At 38.9% G+C, this 22242-nt stretch overlaps 2 protein-coding genes and 1 long non-coding RNA gene across 12 annotated transcripts in view; 2 read left to right on the plus strand and 1 right to left on the minus strand.

Annotated features, from left to right (window-relative positions):
• The window catches only part of LOC108581898, a 69722-nt gene extending 50888 nt beyond the window's left edge, over positions 1-18834 (minus strand). The window contains exon 1 of the long non-coding RNA XR_001894749.3: positions 18539-18834. This is a non-coding gene — a long non-coding RNA (uncharacterized LOC108581898). The remainder of the gene's footprint in view (positions 1-18538) is intronic.
• LOC101010789 (membrane-spanning 4-domains subfamily A member 12) lies at positions 2885-12660 on the plus strand. The gene is made up of 6 exons (XM_031653625.1): positions 2885-3191; positions 6362-6499; positions 7244-7300; positions 8965-9081; positions 11955-12065; positions 12247-12660. Exons 1-6 carry the CDS (start codon positions 2913-2915, stop codon positions 12337-12339), a joined length of 795 nt encoding a protein of 264 aa, XP_031509485.1. The 5' UTR covers positions 2885-2912; the 3' UTR covers positions 12340-12660.
• Positions 18835-18984: 150 nt separating the features above from the next.
• MS4A13 (membrane spanning 4-domains A13) overlaps positions 18985-22242 on the plus strand; it is a 30334-nt gene continuing 27076 nt past the window's right edge. The window contains exons 1-3 of one of the 10 annotated variants that reach the window (XM_009185937.3): positions 19000-19261; positions 20099-20293; positions 21690-21802. In XM_009185937.3, the coding sequence (XP_009184201.1) occupies positions 21752-21802 (51 nt within the window). In that variant the 5' untranslated portion in view covers positions 19000-19261; positions 20099-20293; positions 21690-21751. Of the gene's footprint in view, positions 19262-19364; positions 19496-19540; positions 19601-20098; positions 20294-21689; positions 21803-22242 lie in introns of those variants that run through there. The other 9 variants (XM_031653624.1, XM_003909760.5, XM_009185940.4 and 6 more) reach the window with 9 other exon arrangements.

Here is a 22242-nt window from a genome sequence, read left to right on the forward strand (position 1 = left end):
ACTGTATGCTTTTTAAAACCTCAAAAAAATTCTTGTTCTGGCTAATTACTGTACTCTGAGTACCCATCTCCTATTTCCTTGCTCTTGACATTGACCCTGTTCAATTCCTTGTATAAAATTTCCTTATGGCCACATCCACTGCCTTAAACAAGATAGAATACCTTGGGACCTAGTAATAAAACAAGAGTTTCCTTTTTGAGCTCTTGCCATGTGCCAGGCACTATTCCAACAGTTTTGCATAAATTAGGATAACTTGATCTTTAGACTAGCCTCTTTAGGTACCTTCTGTCATTTTACAGTTGAGACATAGGAACTAACAGGGATTTCATTAAGAAACTTGTTTAAAGCCCCAGACTTAGTGAAGTAGCAGACTGAAGATTGGAAAAGAGGGCTTGAGCAATATTTGGCCATAGAAACCAGATCCATAGTATGTATAACCTCACATTCTCAAATGCTACTGGGAGTTACGTGGTGTTACTCTAAGAGTCACAGCTATGGACTTGTTTCTTTTTCCTTGTTTAAAATAAACCCTTGTGGGCTAAAATGTGTTTCCTTTTTTTTTTTTTTTTTTTTTTAGACGGAGTCTCGCTCTGTCGCCCAGGCTGGAGTGCGGTGGCACTATCTTGGCTCACTGTAAGCTCCACCTCCAGGGTTCATGCCATTCTCCTGCCTCAGCCTCCCGAGTAGCTTGAACTACAGGCGACCGCCACCAGGCCTGGCTAATTTTATTTATTTATTTATTTATTTTTGGATTTTTAGTAGAGATGGAGTTTCACAGTTAGCCAGGATGGTCTCGATCTCCTGACCTCGTGATCCACCCACCTCGGCCTCCTAAAATGCTGGATGTGTTTCCATTTTGGAAAAAAAAAAAAAATCCCTTTGTCATCAGATATTTCAGAAAGGTGTTTTCTCCCTTTTCATTGAGTTTTCAACCATTTTCAGTTGCATCTAGCATCGGAGAGTAAGGGTTATGAGTGCAGGTTCTGGATTAAATCCTCTCATTGTGAAATGGGGATATTAGTAGAGTACCTACCTCATGAGGTTCTGTAAAGGGTACAGAGATAATGTATCTCATGCACTTAACATAGCGATAACAGAGCCAGCCCCTGTGGTTGGAATAGGCACAGTCCTACATACTTTGCAGAGAATAACTCTTTAATACTCAAACTGACTCTCTAAGGAAGGTAGTCTTTTTAGCTCTATTTTACAGACAGAAAACAAAGGCAACGAGAGGTTAACAAATTTGCCAAAGACACAAAGTTGGGGTTAGATCCCAAGTTCATCTTCCTAAACATGACACTATACAGACCCTACTGTGCCTACAATAAGTCTTTAATAAAGGTTAGCTCTCTACACACCTCACCTAAAGCTTGCTAAAGAGAATCCTTACTAACTTAATTACTCAGTCACTAAGAAGTTAATCTGGTTTATAAACTCCTCTCCATGGCATCAAAGACAGAAGTTTTGTTGTTGGGCAGTTGCAGGAGCAGAGTCAATACCCTGTCACCAAGGCTGGCCTGGAAAACAAGCTGCAAATGTCCAGAGTGATGCTGTATGGATGACTGGGGGTGGAGGGGGATTCTGAACCAACAGCCAAGAATCCCATTTTCAAGTCCTAACTCTGCCACACGTTTTCTATGTAACCTTGAGCATGTCACTTAACTTGACTCAGCTTCAATTTCTCATCTGTAAATGAAGGGGAATGAGACAGGATAAATGGAAAGGGTCTTTCCTACCCTAAAATTTCTGGATTCCATGAGCACAGGGTCTGAATATGTGTCCCTGTTAGATACCAGTGAAACACTGTACCAATAGGTTATTCATAGTATTCATACTTCATACCAAGAATGAGACATTCATCACTGTAACTTTCTTGATACTCATAAGTACATGAAAAATTATTTGAGAAGACCTCAAAAAAAGGAATCTAAGGCTAATGACAAATTTTTTAAGTGTCATAATTTTTTTTCAAGAATTAATAGTCATTGTTGTCCATATCCAGTTGTATTGGCTTATTTCCAACAAAATTTCCCTTGGCTACATGGGGCCTGAGATGCTCTAAGCTTTCAGAAGGACAGAAATGAGTAAGAGCATTTTTCCTAAAGAACAGGAGAATCGTCTTAAATGGGCATATGTGAACTATCTAGTTTCCCAATTACTGGCAAATAATTTTAATCTTGGACTGCCCTCTTTGCCATACAAGTATTGTATTACTTGGCCCCTGTATTAGTTTTCTATTTCTTGATATAACAAACTACCACAAACATAGTGGCCTAAAACAATATATTATTTTATCTGACAGTTGTGTAGGTCAGAAGTCCCATACCAGCTCACTAGACTAAGGTCAAGGTGTCAGCAGAGTCAGGTTCCTTCCTGGAGACTCTAGGAAGAATCTGTTTCCTTGTTTCATCCAGCTTCTAGAGGTGACCCACATTCCTTGGTTCATGGACGCCTTCCTCCATCTTCACAGTCAGCAGCATAGCATCTCTCTAATGAGAGATGGGTTCGGGATGAAACTGTTCCACCTCAGATCATCAGGCATTAGAGTCTCATAAGGAGCATGCAACCTAGATCCCCAGCATGTGCAGTTCACAGCAGGGTTCACGCTGCTATGAGAATCCAATGCCGTGCTGATCTGATAGGAGGCAGAGCACAGGCAGTAATGCTTGCCCGCTGCTTACCTCATGTAGTGTGGCCAGATTTCCAACAGACCACGGACGGGTACCAGTCCTTGGCCTGGGGGTTGGGGATTTATGAGAATCATGTTTCTATCAGATGTTATGGACCATTATCTGTCACTTGCTCTCTCCATTTGCATAGATAATTGACATTTGATATTTGGTAAGATTTTCTTTAGTTTCTTTTCTGGATAAACGTATCACTTTGGTATGTTTTGTGATACTTAGGACATCATGGTGTCATCCAAGCCAACAAGCCATGCTGGAGTATATGAAACCACACCCAACCCTTACTACCCACCAAGCAGCTTTACGGCTCCTGGATCTCAACAGCCTCCGGGTTCAATCAACTTAGAAAACCAAGCTCAGGGTGCTCAGAGTGCTCAGCCCTACTTCATCACATCTCCAGGAACCTCTGCTGTCAGTCAACCAGGTCAAGGAAATACACAAATGATAAATCCAAGCGTGGGAAGAGCAGTAATAAACTTTAAAGAAGAAGCAAAGGTACTAGGGGTAAGTCTATTTACTACTAGAATTTTAAATTCACATTTGCAAGGTCTTCTTATAAGTTATAGGAGAAGAGAATATCATCCAATTGCTAAAAAGTTTTGAATGTTATTCTGAAACTATCCCTTTTAGACAGAAATATTTAGTCTGCCTATAGACTTTTCCTTGAGTTCATTTTATTTTAGATCAAGCAAAAATATAACAGGAGACAGAGGAGCCTCCCTAGCTGGAGGATTTGGTAATATTGATATGACGGAAACTCTACTACATCTAGCTTGATCTCATTTCTTCAAAGGACTTTTTGGACAATCTCAATCCCGTCTCCGGATTGGTTACAAGTCAGGTATTTGCATAAAGGTGAATTTACATAAAAATGAACATTGATGGCTGCCTCCAGAAAAGGAAACTACAAATGGGCAGTCTGGGAAAGGCTGAGTGTGAAAGAATTGGGGGACATTCGACATTCCATCTGCTGTGCCTCTCTCGCCAATATCCTTAGAGATGCTACAGCATAACTGTCACCTTACTTCTACAAAGGAGACTCTGAACTGACCACCTTGTTTCTGTAGGCACTGTAAAAACAAAAATGCCCTATTTGTAAGAAAATTCCACCTGCCGAGGTAGAATTGTTACTCCCTTCGCTGTGCTTTCCAAATACGTCATTCATCCCGCTAGTACAATTCCACCAAATTATATTAAGTCTCTCCCTGTGAATAGCTCGAAATTCTCTGCTGGAGCATTCCGTAAATGAATGCTCATTATGTGCCAGAAAATCTTCTAGTCATCTTACTACCTATTTCAAGTTGTGATGTTTTAGGGAAGTAAAAATGAGCCTAAGTTCTCTTGCAGCAGCCTATTTACTAAGCTGTGGAGGTGGCCCTTCTGATCCTCCTCCTCCCAGATAGAGAAAATTCCCCACTTCTAATAATCCAATGGGACAAACCCCCCCATACAGCCAACCCCACATAGGTGCTTGGAATATATCACCGAGTACAAAGCAGGTGCAATCTCTGCCTTTACAGAACTTTTGCCCTAGTGGGGGAAATCAGACTGTACACACAAGAAGGAAGTAAAGTACTTAGTGTATTAGAAGGTGTCGAATGATATGGACAAAACAAAGAAGTGTAAAAGGGCTAAAAAGTACCAGACAGTGAGGAGGCAGCAATTTCAAGGCGGTCAGAATGGGCTTTCCTTAGAACATGACATTTGAGCAAAAACCTGAAGTTAGGAGTGAGCCCTGCAGATATCAGGGAAAGTGAAAACAACCAGTGTAAAAGTCTTTAGATGAAAATATCTATGATGGATTTGAAGAACAGGGAGGAGGCCAATAAAATAGAACAGAATGAGGGAGGGAGGGAGCAGTTGTCAGGAGGGCAGAGGAGTGGTAGAGGCCACAGCTGGTGAGGCCTGCAGAGCAGAAGGCTTTGGCTTTGACTGAGTGGATGACGAACCACTGAAGCACGCTGCCTGGCACCAAAAAGGCGCGTGATAAAAATACTTTAAAAGACTGTGAAGTTTTGTTTAAAGCTCCAGTTGGCAGAAGCTACTTCCTCTCTCTGAAGATTATTATTTCTATACCATCAGCAGGCTCCAGGCATCACGACAGTGCAGGGGCCACAGGTGGCAGGACGTGGCACACCTGTACCAGTCAACTCAGACCTTAAAGTGCTTCTGTGTCCACAAATGCAGACAAATTGTATGTCCAAATTTTTAAGTCTGTCCTATAGGCAATTTTGATCAGTAAATGGTACAGCCAGGGCTGTAGGAGGAGAAATGAGGGCCAGTACAAATCCAGATCTAACTGTCCCTCACCAAGGTGACAGCAAGGATGAGGATGGGAAGTTTGTGGCCAGATGGCTAAATTGCTGCTCTAAAGAAGAGTTGTAAAAACCAAATATAAAGTCTAATACAAGAGTTCTTTAAGTGAGATAGGCTAAAGGAGGCCCATCATGCCTCTGAAACTATATGCAAAAGTATGGTATGTGTGTGTATGGAGGTGCAAGAATAATTTTTTAGGGAGAAAGGTTCACGGTTTTTATCAAAGTCTCAAGAAACTTTTAGCATTGTTTATAAAACTGGGTTTTTTTATTTTAATTCAATTTACTTGTGTTCAGTAGCTTTTTATTGAATAAATACAGCAGCCTTTGTATTTGCAGTCTTCCTGGATAGATAAGGTGTAAACATGGGGAAAAATAAATGACAAATCTACAGTCAACTTTTGGACCAATCTAGAAATGGTTATTCCTCAGAAATCTATCTTTATTTACAATGAAGGAAGGTTCAATAAGAGGTACAAGGAGCTAAAAGATGCATACCTTACTTTTAGTAACACATGATTGGTAAGAAGAATGGTAAGAAAATGATTGCACACCTGCAACTTTTTAAAAGAGAACAATATCAATGAATACAAAATCAAATAACAAGGTGTGTTTTATGTCATGAGATGCAACAGAAATTTAGAAAGAAAGAAAAAAGATTAATTTGGTGTAATCAAGAGGACTTCATGGAAGAGGTAGAGCAGAGCTGAGCATGGGGGAAGAAGACAGTACTGAATAGTTCAGACAGGCTCAGCAGTCAATGTGCTGCAGTAAATTCCCAGATCTGCCCCTCAGGAATTGTGTGACCTTGGATACAAGGTCTCACATGTCTTTATGTCTCTGGGACTCAATCCAATTGTGGGAGGACTACATGAAACAATAAATGTAAAGTGTTCAGAACATGACTAAGCACATAATTCATGCCTTATAAATGGTTTTATCTTCACCAGTCCCTTTACCCGTAACTGGGATGACCCAAGCAGAGAACTGATCCATCTGAAAAAGCAACTACTGACATCACAGTTAAAGTATTTTTTTTCTAATAGTCTTTTAGAGGCCTTCAGAGATGCTAACGCATGATTAAGCAGCTGTACTTTCTGAAGAATTCTTCTTGGGCCACCCCAATAAGTCTCCCCAAATACCTCAAAACAAGGCGCTTCACTAAGGGCCCTGCACTCCAGTTATTCTAGTGTATGTCAGAATCTTCATGGCCCACCTCCTGCTTCAGATGCATGCCTGAATGACAACCATGGATCTCAGCAAAATTGACAATCAATAAGCAGGGGCAGCAATGACAGTAACGTTTCACACGTCTGAAAGTGAAGAAGTAATTTTAAAATGGTTGTTTTCTTTTTTCAGGTAATCCAGATCATGGTTGGATTGATGCACCTTGGTTTTGGAATTATTTTGTGTCTAACAGTATTCCCTTATGGAAGAGTACTCGGTTTTGCCTCTACTGCTGTTATTAGTGGATACCCATTCTGGGGTGGCCTTTCTGTGAGTAGATTGCTAGAACACCACTCCTTCTTGGTTTATAAAGTATTGATATCTCCAGCCAATTCACAATTCATTTCTTGATAAAGCCCTACATCTGAGGGCTGGAGAATTTAGAAAAATTAACAGCTCTGAATGAGCATAAAAAAATCGGGAACTTGTTTACCATTTTAAATAGGAGCTTATTCCATTCTTTAAAATGTAATCATGTAACCAGCAAGCCAAAGTTTTGGTTTCCTACTACATTTGAGATGGAAATGTATGTATTGGGTGGAGAGAGAGAGAAAAAAAAAAAAGGTGATTGAAAACATGATTAAAAATATGCAAGTAAGTCAGGCATAGTGGTATGTGATTGTAGTCCCAGCTACTTGGGAGGCTGAGGCCGGGGAATTGCTTGAGTTCAAGAGATTGAGGCCAGCCTGAGCAATATAGTGAGACCCAATCTCCAAAAAAATTTTTTTAATTAAAAAAATGCAATTGATTATGAGAAGGGATGGAGCGTAAGCCTCAGAACAAGGAATGCTTAGACATTATGAGTTCCTCATGGGCCAGAAATTAAGGAGAAAACAATAAAAAAGAAGTCAAGGACATATATGCCTGAGAGTTACCCAGAAAATTCAGAAGTGCAAGAGAAAATTTTGAGAAGGAAGCTAGATGAACATAAATAGACCAACCTTTTGTATAAAGAGAAACTCCCAAGCACAACGAGTTAACCCATTTCTCAACTAAATTTGTCCATTTCCACAGTTCATTATCTCAGGCTCTCTCTCTGTGTCAGCATCCAAGGAGCTTTCCTCTTGTCTGGTAAGTTAGACTGTTTCTGCTTTTTGAACCCCTTTAAAGATTAGCTTAACATATTGGGGAGGAAAATTGAAAAGCTGGATTTGGGAAATGCAAAAGAGAGCACCTTTCCCAAAAAAAATCTATTGGTTGCCTCATGGTCTGAGCGCTGGGGTAGGAGAGTGGTCCACACAGTCTGCCACTAAGAAATGGCAGAGTTCCACATCCTGACTCTTGAACTGACAAGGGTGAGAAGCAGTAAAGATCAGGGTTGTTTAAGCTTTAACCTGAAAGCTCCCTGGTTCAGTCAGGTCACACTCTATTATGGGAAGTCCAAAGGAGAACCCAGGAGCCAGGAAATACCTACTAGCCACATCAGTTACCAAGTCTCTACTGTTAATTTGCCACTTCTCAGCTCTGTCTTGTATTTTTATTTTCATATTTTTGCGTCTTTCCTACTCTTACTCAAGATTGGGTGTGTGTTTTACAATTCTTTAAATTGCCATTAAATGAATCTAGCCTGTTCCGTAAGAAGAGTTTATAAAAATGATCAGTAAGATGGGACCTTGAGTTCTGTTGGTCACAGCGCCCCACCTATTGCAATTTCCCGGTCTACTATTGAACCAGGAAAAAGAAAGTGATTTACCAAGAATTAGAGTCAACTAGAGCAGAGGTGGTGTCAAAATTATATGTAATCCAGCACAAGAGGGAAGAATGGGGAAAGAGGAACACAGGATTGTGTAGTTCATGCTCTTCCAGACAAAACAAGAATAAAATAATTAAATCAAAATAAAATAAGCCTAATTCTGATTAACCACTCCTGTTGTAGTCCAAAAACAAAATAAAGCACCCTTTCTCTGCATCCTTTAAGGATCCTTCCCTCTAATTGAGATTGTCCAAGCATAGATTCCATCCTCTTAGAGGAGACAGCCACTGACACTTACCTAAGACAATTTTTCTAAGAGCTTTCAGAGACCATCAGGAGGCTCTAAGGCATGCTGCAGTACAAGCACATTCTAAAGAACTCAACTACGCCACCCCTAGCAAGTCAGCTGCAGATCTGCTTTCACAATTATTCTTCTGCATGTTAAAATCCTATTGTAGAAACTGGGGAAAGATTTGTAGTCACCCATACACCTCTGCCCACAAAAGCTTGAAGAGTTTCTCCTTCTAAATTTGGGGGTGCATATTTAGTCCCTAGAGAGACTTAGGGTTTTCATTAATTCCTAAATTTTTCAGCAAACATGTTGTGTCTAAATACTTTGCCATCTATAAAAATCAGATGCTATCATACCACCTCATACAAAAGCTGTAAGAGTTAAGTGAGATAATTTAAATAATTTAACACAGTGTCTGCCACAGAAAAATGCTCATTAGAAGTTTTTTCATTTTTTATAAAGAAAATATAGTTGTTATTGTGCATGAGGCTTTTAGTAAAAACAATAGATGAGTGCCTGCTTTATATGATTTACATTTTTCTACAGCTTTTTAGAAGTACCCTACATCTAGGCTGCATACAGAATAATGTTTATGGTAATTACCCAGAAGGGCAGAAAACAGAATAATTTCAACTTGAAAATTTGTTTTGAAAGTTCAAAAATTAAGAACCATGAAATTTGATTGATTCTTATTTCATTTAACTTCAGTGATCCTGTATATAATTGATTTTTGCCTGCCATCTCCACTAGGTGAAAGGCAGCCTGGGAATGAACATTGTTAGTTCTATCTTTGCCTTCATTGGAGTGATTCTGCTGGTGGTGGATATGTGCATCAATGGGATACCTAACCAAGACTATTCGGCCGTGGTAAGTATCCCATAATCCACCATGTGCTTGCTCTCTTTTCAGTCCTGTAAAGTGGGTCTATGTTTTATCTCTTAATACCGTACACCAGCTCTAATGGAAAATCTTTTTTCTATTCTAGCCCCACCCCTAGTCATATGATCTCTAGGACTATAGAATAAAGTGAGAGGGTTACCTCTACAGATAGACGGAGGCTTAAAGGACATCCTTTATTGGCCCATCTCACTGTCAATCACATGAACAATGGGGAAGGGTTTCTAAAATTGTCCAAAAATTATTTTCCCAACATTTGAAATTCTATATAAATAAGGTAGTCAAGCTATTGAGTGTTTTTTGTTAAACTTCAGAGTAAAGTATGAAGTGAGAGGTAAATGACAGGGATAAGAACATCCGATTTTTACAGAGAAACCCAAGGAATGAAGCAATTGCAAAATGAAGCACATGCCTCTGAATGTGCTCAAAACAGAATCACACATTCATTAGCCTTATACAGCCAAGCATGGACTCCAACCTTAGGAGGAAATGGGTGGCCCCAGGGCAGGAATGCTTACCATCTATAAGGAATGGAGGAACATGGTATAAAATGAGGTTGGACTGGAAGCTTTCATTCTACCTCAATGGCCACGTTAAGAAGTTTGGTTTTCATTCTGTGAGCAATGGAAAACCACAGAAGAGTAGTTTTATATGTTTTGTTTTATTTTATGTTGGGGTTGGTTTTGCTTTTGCTTTTCAGTTTACAAAAAGCAGAGTTTATTAAATTACTGTGGGATATATATATCTTAAGAAAGACACAGAATGACTTCCTTATATATCTAGAACATAATAACATTAAGACAATATCACAATATTTTGAAAAAATAAACACAGTAACATTTCCCTTATCAGTTCACTCAGTACTGTGTAAGTAATTCTGTTCCACTGGATCTCAGAGTGGCAGGCTTATGAAGCCATCTGCTCCTCAACTAAAGGGTTCTGAAATCCTGACTCCAACCATTGGTATAATCTGAAAGTTGTCTAAGCACTCCCATCAGATGCCTGTCCCCTAGAGTATGTTCTTTGAAGTGTCAATAGTTGGAATTGCTGGCACACTCCTTTTCCACCAAGTTCTGAGACAATCCTTCTTTGTTAAAAACGTAGAAGAGTTTTAGGCCGGGAATTTGAATGATCACTTTTGTGCTTGCAAAGGACAACACTGTTTGCAGCGTAAGGAAAAGCTTATATAAGAAGGTGTATTCGGTTGTTTTCACACTGCTGATAAAGAAATACCAAAGACTGGGAAGAAAAAGGGCTTTAATGAGCTTAGAGTTCCATACGGCTGGGGAGGCCTCACAATCATGGCAGAAGGCAAGGAGGAGCAAATCATGTCTTATATGGATGGGGGCAGGCAAAAAAAAAAATAGAGCTTGTGCAGGGAAACCCCTGTTTTTTAAAACCATCGGATCTCATGAGACCCATTCACTATCACAAGAATAGCATGGGAAAGACCCGCCCTCATAATTCAATCATCTCCCACCAGGTTCCTCCCACAACAAGTGGGAATTATGGGAGCTACAAGATGAGATTTGGGTGGGGACACAGAGCCAAACCATATCAGGAGGCAAAAAAAGATGAGAAAGCTTCTTGGTAAATAAGGCAGAGTGAAGCAAGAACAAAATTCATCCTCCAAAATACCAAACAAAAGAACAAAAATTATTCAAAAAAACAGCTTTCAAACTGGCATCCAAGTAGAGAAAAGAATCATTCTGATGCTACTCAAAGTAGCTGAAAAAAAGCACAGCTTTTAGACCTCACTCTTGTTTCCCTAGAAACAAAACTAAGGAAAAAAGGGAAGCCAAAAAAATTACTGAGAAGTCTCACTAACACTCTTGAGTGTAGTTGAGAAGGCTGGGGTGGAGAGCAGTCAATTCTGCGAAAGGATAAAGCAAATCCTGTATGGTACAAGACCATGGGTAGTACCCAGGACCTCAGGAGACAGAAGAAAGGGCAACACCTTCCCATACCCTGCATGGTACCCTGCTACCAGCAGGGAATGAGCAGAAATGCACAGGAATAAACCTCCAGTCAAGGAGCAGGCCTCCGTACTAAGCATTTAGCAGGCTCTCAGAAGACAGAAAAAGCAAAGCCCATGTTCACTAGCAAGAACTGTGCTCAGGGCCAGCTAAGCTATATCTCTCCCTGCAACAGCTATATGTTCACATTTAGAAACATGGATATGAAACAACAGCTAGGGCTCATGTTGTAATGGAAGCAAGGAAGACAAATGGGACCCAAATAAACAGAAGTGTGAATGAAGGAAAATTCACCTACACTGTATCTGATCAAGTAGAAGGCCTGTATAGAGTTCAAGTGAGCTTAACACTTTTACTTAAAATCGAAATAACATGATTCCATTCTTATAGAATGATGCTCCTCTCTCTTGGTCTCTGTTTTTTCCTCTCTCATGGCATCTTTCCACATATCCATTCTTCTGCCTTTTCCCTGTACACAGAGCGCTAGGATAACAGTCATCAAACATTAGTTTTGGTTATTTCTAAGCAGTGGCATTTTGAATGATCCATTGGTTTCTATATTGCTTGACTTTTTTAACATTTTTATAAAAAAAGCAATGAGGCCGTCACAAAGGAAAAAAAAACTACCTTCTTTCTAATATTTCTAAACAAAATAGCCTACTTACCAAAAGGAAAGACTTCTGGTATTTTAAAGAAAATTCAAAATAACTTCACACTCCTCTGGAACAAGCATTCGATGATACTGGAAGAATAAGCATGGAGCAAGTTGAGTATAAGCAATAGCACATTTGATGAGTCAATAATTTTTGAAGCCCATGTGAGGCCCTCCTGATTAGCCAAAATTTCACTATCTATTTATGATTTCAGCTTTCTGGACAAGGCATTTCAGCCATGCTGATGATCTTCTCCCTCTTGGAGGTCTGCACAGCTTGTGTCACAGCTTATTTTGCCAACCAAGCAAACACCACGACCAACATGGTGAGTTGTGTCTCTTCTTTGTAAAATAATCTGAAGATGCCCTGGAGAAATACAGACTTGTGTCTGCTAAATCCTACTATGGGCTTACCAGAATGCTCTTTGTCCTTCACTCTGATGGTACCAGGAGAAATTGCATAGGATTGTAGTAACCTTATTGCTGGTTTTTATTCATTCTTTCCAGCCTGTCCTGGTTATTCCAAATATGTATGAAAACAACCCTGTGACACCAGCGTCTTCTTCAGCGCCTCCCAGATGCAACAACTACTCTAACTAATGTCCCTAGACATTAAAAGAAAAAGGGGGATCAGTCTAATCTCATGGGGAAAAATTGCTTGCAAAAAGTTCTTAAGAAGATGTCTTTTATTGCCCACAATGATTTCTAGTCTTTAAAAACTGTGTTTGAGATTTGTTTTCAGGTTGGTCGCTAATGACGGCTGTATCTCCCTTCACTGTCTCTTCCTACATTACCACTACTACATGCTGGCAAAGGTGAAGGATTGGAGGACTAAAAAATGATTCCGCAACTCTCTTAAAGTTAGAAATGTTTCTGTTCATATTACTTTTTCCTTAATAAAATGTCATTAGAAACAAAAGCCTTTTTCAGTGTGTTTAAAAAATTGATTTTGATTTGATACTGGTTGTAGAGCAGTAGATCTGACCTATACTCCAAGAAGATTGATAAACCTTCTTTGATGATGATTTTTCTAGGTGTCCAGTCACTGGAGTTCCCTAACTCATCTCCTCCTCGTCTTTTTGTTCAGAAAGCAAATGTCCAATTGCCCTTGTTGGAGGTCACATTATTCTATACACTAATATCATCAAACATCTTGCCTCCTGAATATCTACAAAATTTTGCTATTTACAGAGTATTTTCATGTACGTTAAACTAACCTGCAATGGGACAACAGTAGGACAGGGTTGCTGCATTGAGGGGTTTTCATTTGAGTTTGGCTTTTTGTTTTTGAATTGTGGGCACATTTATAAGCCAATTAGAACAATCAAGGTAAGAAAGAAGGGATGAAAGACAGTGTAAGTTTCAAGAAATCAAAAGCACGGATGGATAACATCACCTAAGTCATGAAGAAGGGCAGTTTCTCTACAAAATAGAAAGGTATCATTATCACAGATATCCACAGATTTGCAATAGTGGCAGTGAGGATCTGATGTGATGGCTCATGTCATCCCTGTCAAAGCAGTAGTGACGTCATGCCCAAGGTAGGGGCATAGGTAGAGTCAGAATACTGAGCAGAATGGTAACATGGGAGAAGTCATGGAACTGGAGAATAAAGTAGTCAGAGAACTAGGATTGCCAAGCTGTATGGAGGGCACACCTGAGGATGTGGTAACAAATTCAGAGTATGAACAAATTGCTCCTGCAAGGTCCTGCTGCTAGATCCAGGCAAACTATGGATCCAGGAAACTCTCTATTTGATTTTATCCAGGGTTAAGGTTTTGCTAGAGGAGATGACAAAATAGCAGAAGGGCAAGAAAGCTTAGGACACTGTAAAAAATACTATTTAAATGATGGACTGTGGAATCTAAACTGGATAAGGAAGGAATAATAGTAATAATAAAAGCAACAATAAAGAAAAAAGACAGATTGATCATAAATGGAGAAATCTGCCTTTTCTCCAGGAGCTGTTGTGACAATAAAATGAGATAATGTTATATAAATATGGTTTGAAAATAGCAAAATATTGTTCCTTTTTGAAATCTTAATATTATTAAAGAAGAGGAGACAAATAAATACAAAAAGACTAGGCAGATAAATCAAAATCAGGGAAGAGGCAGATGAGAAGAATAGAATTTTTGCATCTGGGAAAGCAGGTGTATTATGTCAGGTGAGAGTCACATAATTTCAACGTCCTTGGCCTGCCTGGGTCCCAGCTATTCAGAAACTTGGGTGATTAGAAATGCTGTGTCCTTCACCATAAAGCTCAACAGCTCAGCAAAAGTGAAGACATAGATTTCACGGTCTGAGGGTCTGGAAAATAAAAGGTGCCCCCAAAATGTGGGGAGGATGGTATATTGCATATCTATACATGTAAAATAAGCAAATATAAAAGTAACTTACTTTAGGGAACAGAAGCATTTCCAGCTAAGTTCATTTTTTAAATTTCTATCAAATATATTCTATTTTTCAATTTGCTTTAATAATAGTAATAATAACAGCATATATTTAGCCCATTCTTTGTACCACTCACATTCCAAGCACTGTTGCAATGCTCACAACAACCACCTGTGAGGCAGATACTACTATTAGGATCCTATTCAGATGAAAAAACTTTGGCAGACAGGTTAAAAATCTTGTCCTAAGATATGTAGCTAGCAAATGGTGAAGCATGGATTTGAATCCAGGCAGCATGACTCCCAGGTCCGCACAGTTGCCCTAACCATTATTCTCACTATTCTTATGGTCTTGGATAGAATCAGACATTTGTAATGCCAAAACAACCAGAAATGTTTCTCTACAGTAAGCCTGTAATAAATTTGGAAGAAATTGCCTTATTCGCTGATAGGAGAGAGGAGATTTAGTGGTATAAAAATACAGTTGACACTTAAACAACATGAGTTTGAACTGCGTGGCTCCACTTATGTACATGTTTTTTCAATGTGAGAAAAGTCATGGAAATGGAGAATAAACTGATCAGAGAAACAGAGGATTACCAAGCTATACCGAGAGTATGTTTGAGGGGGTTTTAGCAAATTTATGCTATGAACAAATTTCTCCAGCTGGGCCTGTGATCTGAGACCCTAGAAGGTGACTGGAATAGAAATATTATATTGCAACATAGAGGTCACGTGCCTGCTGTGGTATTATTTAAAGCCCTTATGGCATTTTCATTCTGGAAAATCTTTTTTAAATGTTCATTTTTTTCATTCATTTGCTTAAAAAGAAGTATTACACTACAACTTGGTGATGAAAACTTTGCTATTCCATAAAATTTAGGCTTTACATATTTTTTTCATGTAGGGTAATATAAAATGAAATGGAGTAAGATTTATCTACATGTCAGTGAACACATGCTTTCTTCATGCACAATTAATGCTGGATTTGCATACAAAGACTTTGCCTATGAAATATAACTTAAGCTACGCACACACATACACATTACACACACATCTCAAGTACTTTCTATATTTAGTCTCTTCCTTCCTCAGAAGAGCACAGATCATTATTAGATCTCTAGGGCTCTAGGATGTCTTCTAATTCTAGATTCTAAGGCTTTAGAGAAGGTCGATTATTCATCATGAAACACATGGACTCAAGAATGATCTTTCAAGAATCTATAAGTGTATCTTAGATAAACATGTGTCATTGATTCATGCCGGGCCCAAACAACATTTCTGAAAGCTCTCTTTCCCAGAACATGTTTGCATTTGTCACAACCCTCTAATAAACCATCACAATTGTCCCCTTTTCCCACAGAGCACATGCTGGCTAAACCTACCCTGAGTTTGGACAACTGGGGGTGGGGTGCAGAGTCCCTAGGCATCTATTTGCAGTGGTGATTTGCATCAAGGAAAATATGCCACCAAAATTTTGAGTGCAGGTATCTGATGCTCGAACTGAAAGATCAGAGTCCAGTTGCCCGCCTCACCTAGGTGACCAGGTCTAATCCCCATGGAGAAAGGGCTGTGCTCCACATTTGTGCATGGACTATACCCAGGCTCCTCCTCTGTAAGGAAGACTGAAGAACATACTAGGCTGTTTGAATACCTCCAGGGCTCTGGTGCTTTGGGAGCCCTGGGAGACAGCACCTGTGGTAAGGCAGCCTTCTCCCAGAGAATCTGCAGCAAGGCGGGAGAAGACTACAATGTATCTGGAAAGTGGCTGTCCCATGCACTCAGCAACAGCTCAGCCGAGGCCTGTTGGAGAATAAATGTGAAAATTCTGGGGACTCCCAGAAATGTTCTGGAAATGGGGATTTGCAAATAACTGGGATCATTCTTCAACGCATGAGGGTGGAAACCAGGCCAACTGGGCCATAAGGCTAATATGTCCTGCTAATTCCCACAGGCTGGAGAGGCCTTGGATATCAGGGTTTTCCTAAAACTTGCTGATTTCTGCCTTTTTCTCTTCATTTTGCATTTAAAACAAACCAAGCAAATTTATAATTTGTAACTGTTCTCTCTTTTCGCCGAGCTCTCCTCCTCTCCCTCAGTTCCCTGGTTTCACTCTTAAAAACAAATCACTGTTACTAAATTCTAGCACTACTAGCAGTGCTCAACTGGCTTCATTCAATCTCTTTCTCCACACACACATTCCAGGGGTCTCTATTTTGCTTAAGTCTCATGCACAATTTCACTTTATATTTCACAACTCCTCCTACTCTCCCAAGTATTTGGCAATGCTTAAGGATATGGTATGGACTTTTAGGCCAAATGTCATTTCATATATTCATACAATGCTACAATGTGTACTTCAAGATCCTAATTTTACAGATAAGAAATGAATTCAAAGAGTAGAGGAGGGGAGTACACACAGCCAGAACTGGAGCTGGAAACTATCCCTAGACCTTATGATTTCTTCAACAATATTCTTTATGCAGTTCCATGACAGTTACAACACAGAGCTCTTTCTGAAGGAGGCTTAGAGCAAGAAAAGTGGGTAGGAGGACGGGCTACAAATTCTGGAGCTAGACTTACACTGCTGGAGTTAGAATCTCAACTCGAACATTTATAAGCTGTGCGACTCTTTACTTTGCCAAACCTTAGCACACTCATCTGTTAAAATGAACATAACAATGGTATGTACATCATTGGCATGTGGTGAAGTTTAATTAAAATAAGCAATATAAGGCACTTAACATATTGCCTCAACATAGTAAATGCAAGGAAAAAAAAGCAAGGTAAGTTTAAGCCATTAATTAGCATTTTACTAAAGAATATTATATAAGTGATATAGTAAACATATGAAAACTGAAATCTATATACATGTATGTGTACCTGCATATATATATATATCTATATACATATAGATTACACTTTACATAAATATACATATGTATGGATATTGCATTTCTACAATGAATTCAATTGTTTAGTTTCCCCAGTTCGCATGGATTTCCATTTTACTTGACTAGAACACCCTATATAAATAAATAAATAAATAAATAAAATAAATACCTCAAATACACCCTGTATAAATAAATAAAATTCCTCAAAGAAATCTGGACAAGTTATTTTATCAGGGCTCACAGCCAACAGGGTCCTTGTAATAATCCCCAACAATGGTTTTAACATTATATAGGTATTGTGGTTCCAGCACATTTTCACTAATGTCTTTTGTATATTGGGAACCAATTCAAGAGAAATTAACAACATGATACACATGGAGAAATAAAAGTCATATTGGATGTCAAACAATGACTGATTGATTGCCTCTTCATTGCTGAAGAATACAGTTTTTAACAACCAAAAGATAAAAAATTAAAGTGAATTCTGAATTTCCAAATCCAGTTTATAGGTACTGAGAAGATCAATGTTGCTTTTACTGATCTGTGATAGTAGCAGAAAAAATAAGATGTGCCGAGGAACCATGCCTGTCTCATAGTTTGGCTCATTCTTCTATTTTTGCCTATGTTTACACTGAATGCACATTTTGTTCCCAGTCCAAAACACTGATCAAATCCATGATAATTTCCAGAGACTATTGGCCAAATCTTAAATGAAGAAATATATCACTTCTCTCACAAATAACGGCAGCAAGTTACAACGGGGGTCCATCTCATCAGAACTGGCTCTTTCTACTATGGATTCTAAAAAATCCATAACCCTGGGCTTGAAGACACAGTTCCTCTTTCTACAGCAAAGAGAATGCTTAATATTATCAGAGCCCTCTCTGCTCATAGAGAAGAAACTCACAAAAAAATAATAATGCCAGAAAATCAAGTGGTATATTACTTAAGAATAAAACTATTACCTTCAACAACATACTGACCAATACAAAATGTAAAGACTTTAAAAGAGCCTGGTTTTTTTTTTTCTTTGATTTGAGGGGACTTTGGAGTCTCAATGTAAGGAAGCTAGTTGTGAGACTAAAAATAAAGTTTCTCAGCTTACAGTTGATTTTTCAGGCAATAAAAGATCTTGATCACTTTCAGACACACTCATGATTTAGCTTTTGCAAATAAAGATGTTGGAAGCACAGAAAATTTCTTTATGAAAGAAAAATCTGTCTTGTTTTCTGCATGTTTTACACACTGGCTATCATTGACTAAAAATTTACATTACAAGCTGGAATTTTAACTTTTCCACAATGTCAATTTAATTTTTCCATGAATAAATGAGAAATGGCATTGAGTAGCTGTTCTCCAGGTACTTTAAACGCCTCAGTAAGTCATGATAGCTGCCTAAGAGGATGGTCTGTACTCCTCATCTAAAGGACCTCTTCATAAACACTGTGTTAACTACTGTCTACACTTCAGATAGAAAACTGGCACCATGTATTACCCAAAAGGTAAACCCACCTCAGCAAGTGGATCAAAAAGTCCTTCCGGTGTCTTGGTAAGTATTACTCTCGTCACTAATTTCCTTCTTCGGTTATTTATGTTTAAATAAAAAAAAAGTGAGCCATTGATTCCGCCACTTCACTCGAAAGTGCACCTTCAAAGTGCACTTGTGGTCAAAATTTTTCTTTGAAAACAGAAAAGGTGAAGGGCGGACTTTTTCCCGGTGATCCTGGTCACTGTGCAGCAGGTGTGTGTATAAGAAATGCACCAATATGGGCAATCTCAGAACAGAGGTTTGCAGAAACCATTCCTAGAGACACCAAAATGTAGTTGACCGGTTGTCTGACCACGTGGCTGCCAGGGGCCTAGTGAGTCTGCGCACACACACTCCCTCCGCCCCTGCCGTTCCCGAGTGGGTGCGCAGGCGCAGGAGGAGCACACCGTTGCCATTGGAGACCTTCACTCCCTGAGGAGCCTGAGGGTTGGCTGGGTGCTGGGCTCCGGGCTATCCCTGTGATGGTAGCTCAGCGAGATCTGGGGACCTGACGCTGAGCGCGTTGCCAACCAGGATCTTCCTCTTCATGTAGGCCCGGACGCTGGCGTGAGAACCTGGTCTGGGTCCTGGACGAGCGCCCCCCGAAACTTCTTGGAACCTTGAATAAGTAAAATGCAGTGTAGTGATGTCGCTTTGCTGGAGTGATTTCGTGTCAAAAGCCAAAAGGGACTCGGAGGCTGATTACGGTGCTCCTCTCCCCACAGCTTCCCTGTTCTCTTATCATCTCCCTCCCTCCATCAGAATCTGGATCTTAACGCACCCCGCCCCCTACCCCGCGCCCCATTCTTGATTTGATCCAGTATTGAGTCTCTGGGTTCTAGCCCAGGACTGTCCTTGGTCATACAGAAATTAATTCCTTGACTTCTGGGAGCTCCCATTGACTTAGGAGCCAGTCCTGAAAATCGAAAGAACACACTGTGGTAGGAATTATGCTCAGAATGTTGGGGGAACAAGGAGTGGGGCATCTAACAGGCTTGTGAGACAGAGTAGGCTTCCCAAACAAGGTTACTGCGGGAGCTGTTCGTGTAAGTGGTCAGGATGAGGTTAACAAGCTGGGCGGGGAGCTGTTCATGAAGGGCTTTACGTGCCCTGCTAAAGAATTTGGACTTAATTCTGAAGGCGCCAAGGGGTTGCATCCCTGCTAAAGATAGAGAAGCGTTTTCTAGATAAGAGCTTTCTGCGACTATTTCAGAATTTCTATATAAAGCAAGTTCAGGGGATAAGAATGGGGTTGGGAGTAAGGGTTAGGGTACTCATTCCTCAGCTGCTTTTGGATTAGTGACAGGATCACCAAAAAATAAAAACAAATAAATGATTCCTTTTATTCATTTGTTTTTACAAATAATGGGATGCTTAACTGGGTTTAAAGTACTCAAACACAGACTGATTTTAAAAAAAGAAAAGAATTCCAACCATCACTTATTGCAGGAATATGTTGTAGTATTTCTTAGTTTCTTCCTTCCATCTATTAACCTGAGAATTTTGAACACCCCCACTTTCTTTTTCTGATTGGCATTTTTTAGGAATACCAAACCTAGGGTGGTTTGAGTAGGGGTCTGATGGAGATTACAGAGATGCCAGATATTCTGCTCCCCAAGTCACTTCATGGTGCTTCCACTGTTAACTACGAAAGTGAAAAGAATTTTCTATACAGTCATCCCTCCGTATCTGCTGGGCGGATACCAACATCAAAGGGTGCTCGAGTCCCTAATACAAAGGGGAGTAGGATCTGCATGTAACATGCAAATCGCCTATACTTTAAATCATCTCTAGATTACTTATATCTAATACAGTGCAAATGCTATGTAAATAGTTGTTACACCACATTAACGGTTACATTTGTATTTTTACTGGCATGTTTTTTGAATATTTTTGATCCACTATTGGTTGAATCAGATGAAACAGAGGGCCAATTGTATACATAAAAGGGCCTATTTTTATTTTCTTGTTTTCTGTAAAGTGACAAATAATAGCAATGTAGATATGCTGTTCCTTATTATTCTATATGAATTCTGTAATTTTATGGTTTTTTATTTAATCATAGCAAATTAATTTTGATTGTCTATGCTTCTAAATACTTTATTTCTCAAAGATTGTGTTTGAATGTATAAAGCTTACTTCAGTTAGTAACATATTGTTTTCTCTCTGTTGCTATTACTAACTTGTATTCTTAACTAGTTTTTTCTGTCTCTACACTTTATAGCATTAAGAGACATTGAGAAAACAATTTTAGAAAACAAAGACCTATTAAAATAATTAAGTCATGAGATTTTACAAGTACAGAGAATGAGAAGTCACTTGGTCAAATTCCCTCCTTTCTGAAAAGATCAAGTCTCAGATTTTAAGATCATGTTAGTGAGGTGGCATGACTCAAGCTATTGACCTATATAAGCATGACATACTAGCAGATGTAGAATTCCAGATCTAAAAATAAATACCATCCACAAGGGGATATAATTAATAGCCAGGTTTTATCTTAATATAAATGTGGAGATGATCTGAACAACAGAGAGAAAAGCAGGAATAACAGGGGAAAAAAAAGACCAGGAAATGCATTAACATTAACATTGTGGGAGCAACTTCAGTAAGTTGTCTGATAGAATAAAAGATTCTTTTCATATAGAAATAACTGAGTAGCAGGTATGTGTCAGAAAAAATAATCACAAGCCCACTTTTTGATGAATTTGATGATTACAAGAATTTGGTTTTGAAAATGCAAACATGGCACTATGGATTGCATTGAATTGATTATGAATTGCAAATAAACTGTTGAAAGTTTTACTGAAAATTCTCTAATACTATTCCCTAGATATCCTTTATACCTTATCATTTCTGTTACTGTTTACTCTGTAAACAGTAGGCACTATTTACTACTCAGAGATCATATCTGTGAAATGCCGATATGTTTTAGTCACAGAGAGAGACTTTTCAATTATGAAGGCTGTTATTCAGAACAGGTGGATGAAAGTTGATGCCTCTGATATTAAGGCCTAGAAAGAAGAAGGCTATTGCTTCTGAATTTGGGGAGGTGGTAGCTGAACAATAAGGAAAGGATCAAACTCATGTATTTTCTTCTAAGAAAATCACGTATATGTGCCTTGTATTGTTTTGTAGAAGTTTGCTAAAGATATCACCAAAGGTTAGAGAGAAAACCATCTAGAGGAAATGCTGGCAGTATGGCATGTGTTCATTCAAAAATCTCTACAGCAAATTCTCTCGTTTTAGGGGTAAGATTTCACTTTGACTAACTAAATTTAAGATCATGAACTCTTTCATTTTTTTAAAGGATATATTGGATCTGAAGAGGGACAGACTTGGTTAAATCAAAAGGGTAAAAGTTTATGTTTTTCAAATGTTGATTGTCTTCTACAAATTTTGACTGATCTCATGTTCTTTCATGTGCTGAGATGTAAGTATACAGACTAAACCAGCACACACAGGATAACAGAGAAATCCAAGTAAGGTTTAAAAGGAAAAAAGAGAGTACTGTACTTACATCTATGCAATAGGATGATTATAAATTTGTCTCTTCTATTAAGTTATAAACATGTGAAGTGATAGTTTAGCTTTCTTAATAAACACCAAGGAATTATGAGTATCATGCTTTTTCACATCCAAAGGGGAGAAAACTTTTCCACTCATGTGAACTTTTCTTCTGAATTTGAAC

This window comes from Papio anubis, chromosome 12 (genome assembly GCF_008728515.1).
Source record: "Papio anubis isolate 15944 chromosome 12, Panubis1.0, whole genome shotgun sequence".
NCBI classification, from domain to species: Eukaryota; Metazoa; Chordata; class Mammalia; order Primates; family Cercopithecidae; genus Papio; species Papio anubis.

Bases quoted from the DNA above. Each gene is read 5' to 3' on its own strand.
- LOC101010789 (XM_031653625.1), top strand. From the start codon at position 2,913: ATGGTGTCATCCAAGCCAACAAGCCATGCTGGAGTATATGAAACCACA. The intron at 3,192-6,361 runs GTAAGTCTATTT...TTCTTTTTTCAG, and splicing joins AAGAAGCAAAGGTACTAGGG to GTAATCCAGATCATGGTTGG. The intron at 9,082-11,954 runs GTAAGTATCCCA...TTATGATTTCAG, and splicing joins ACCAAGACTATTCGGCCGTG to CTTTCTGGACAAGGCATTTC.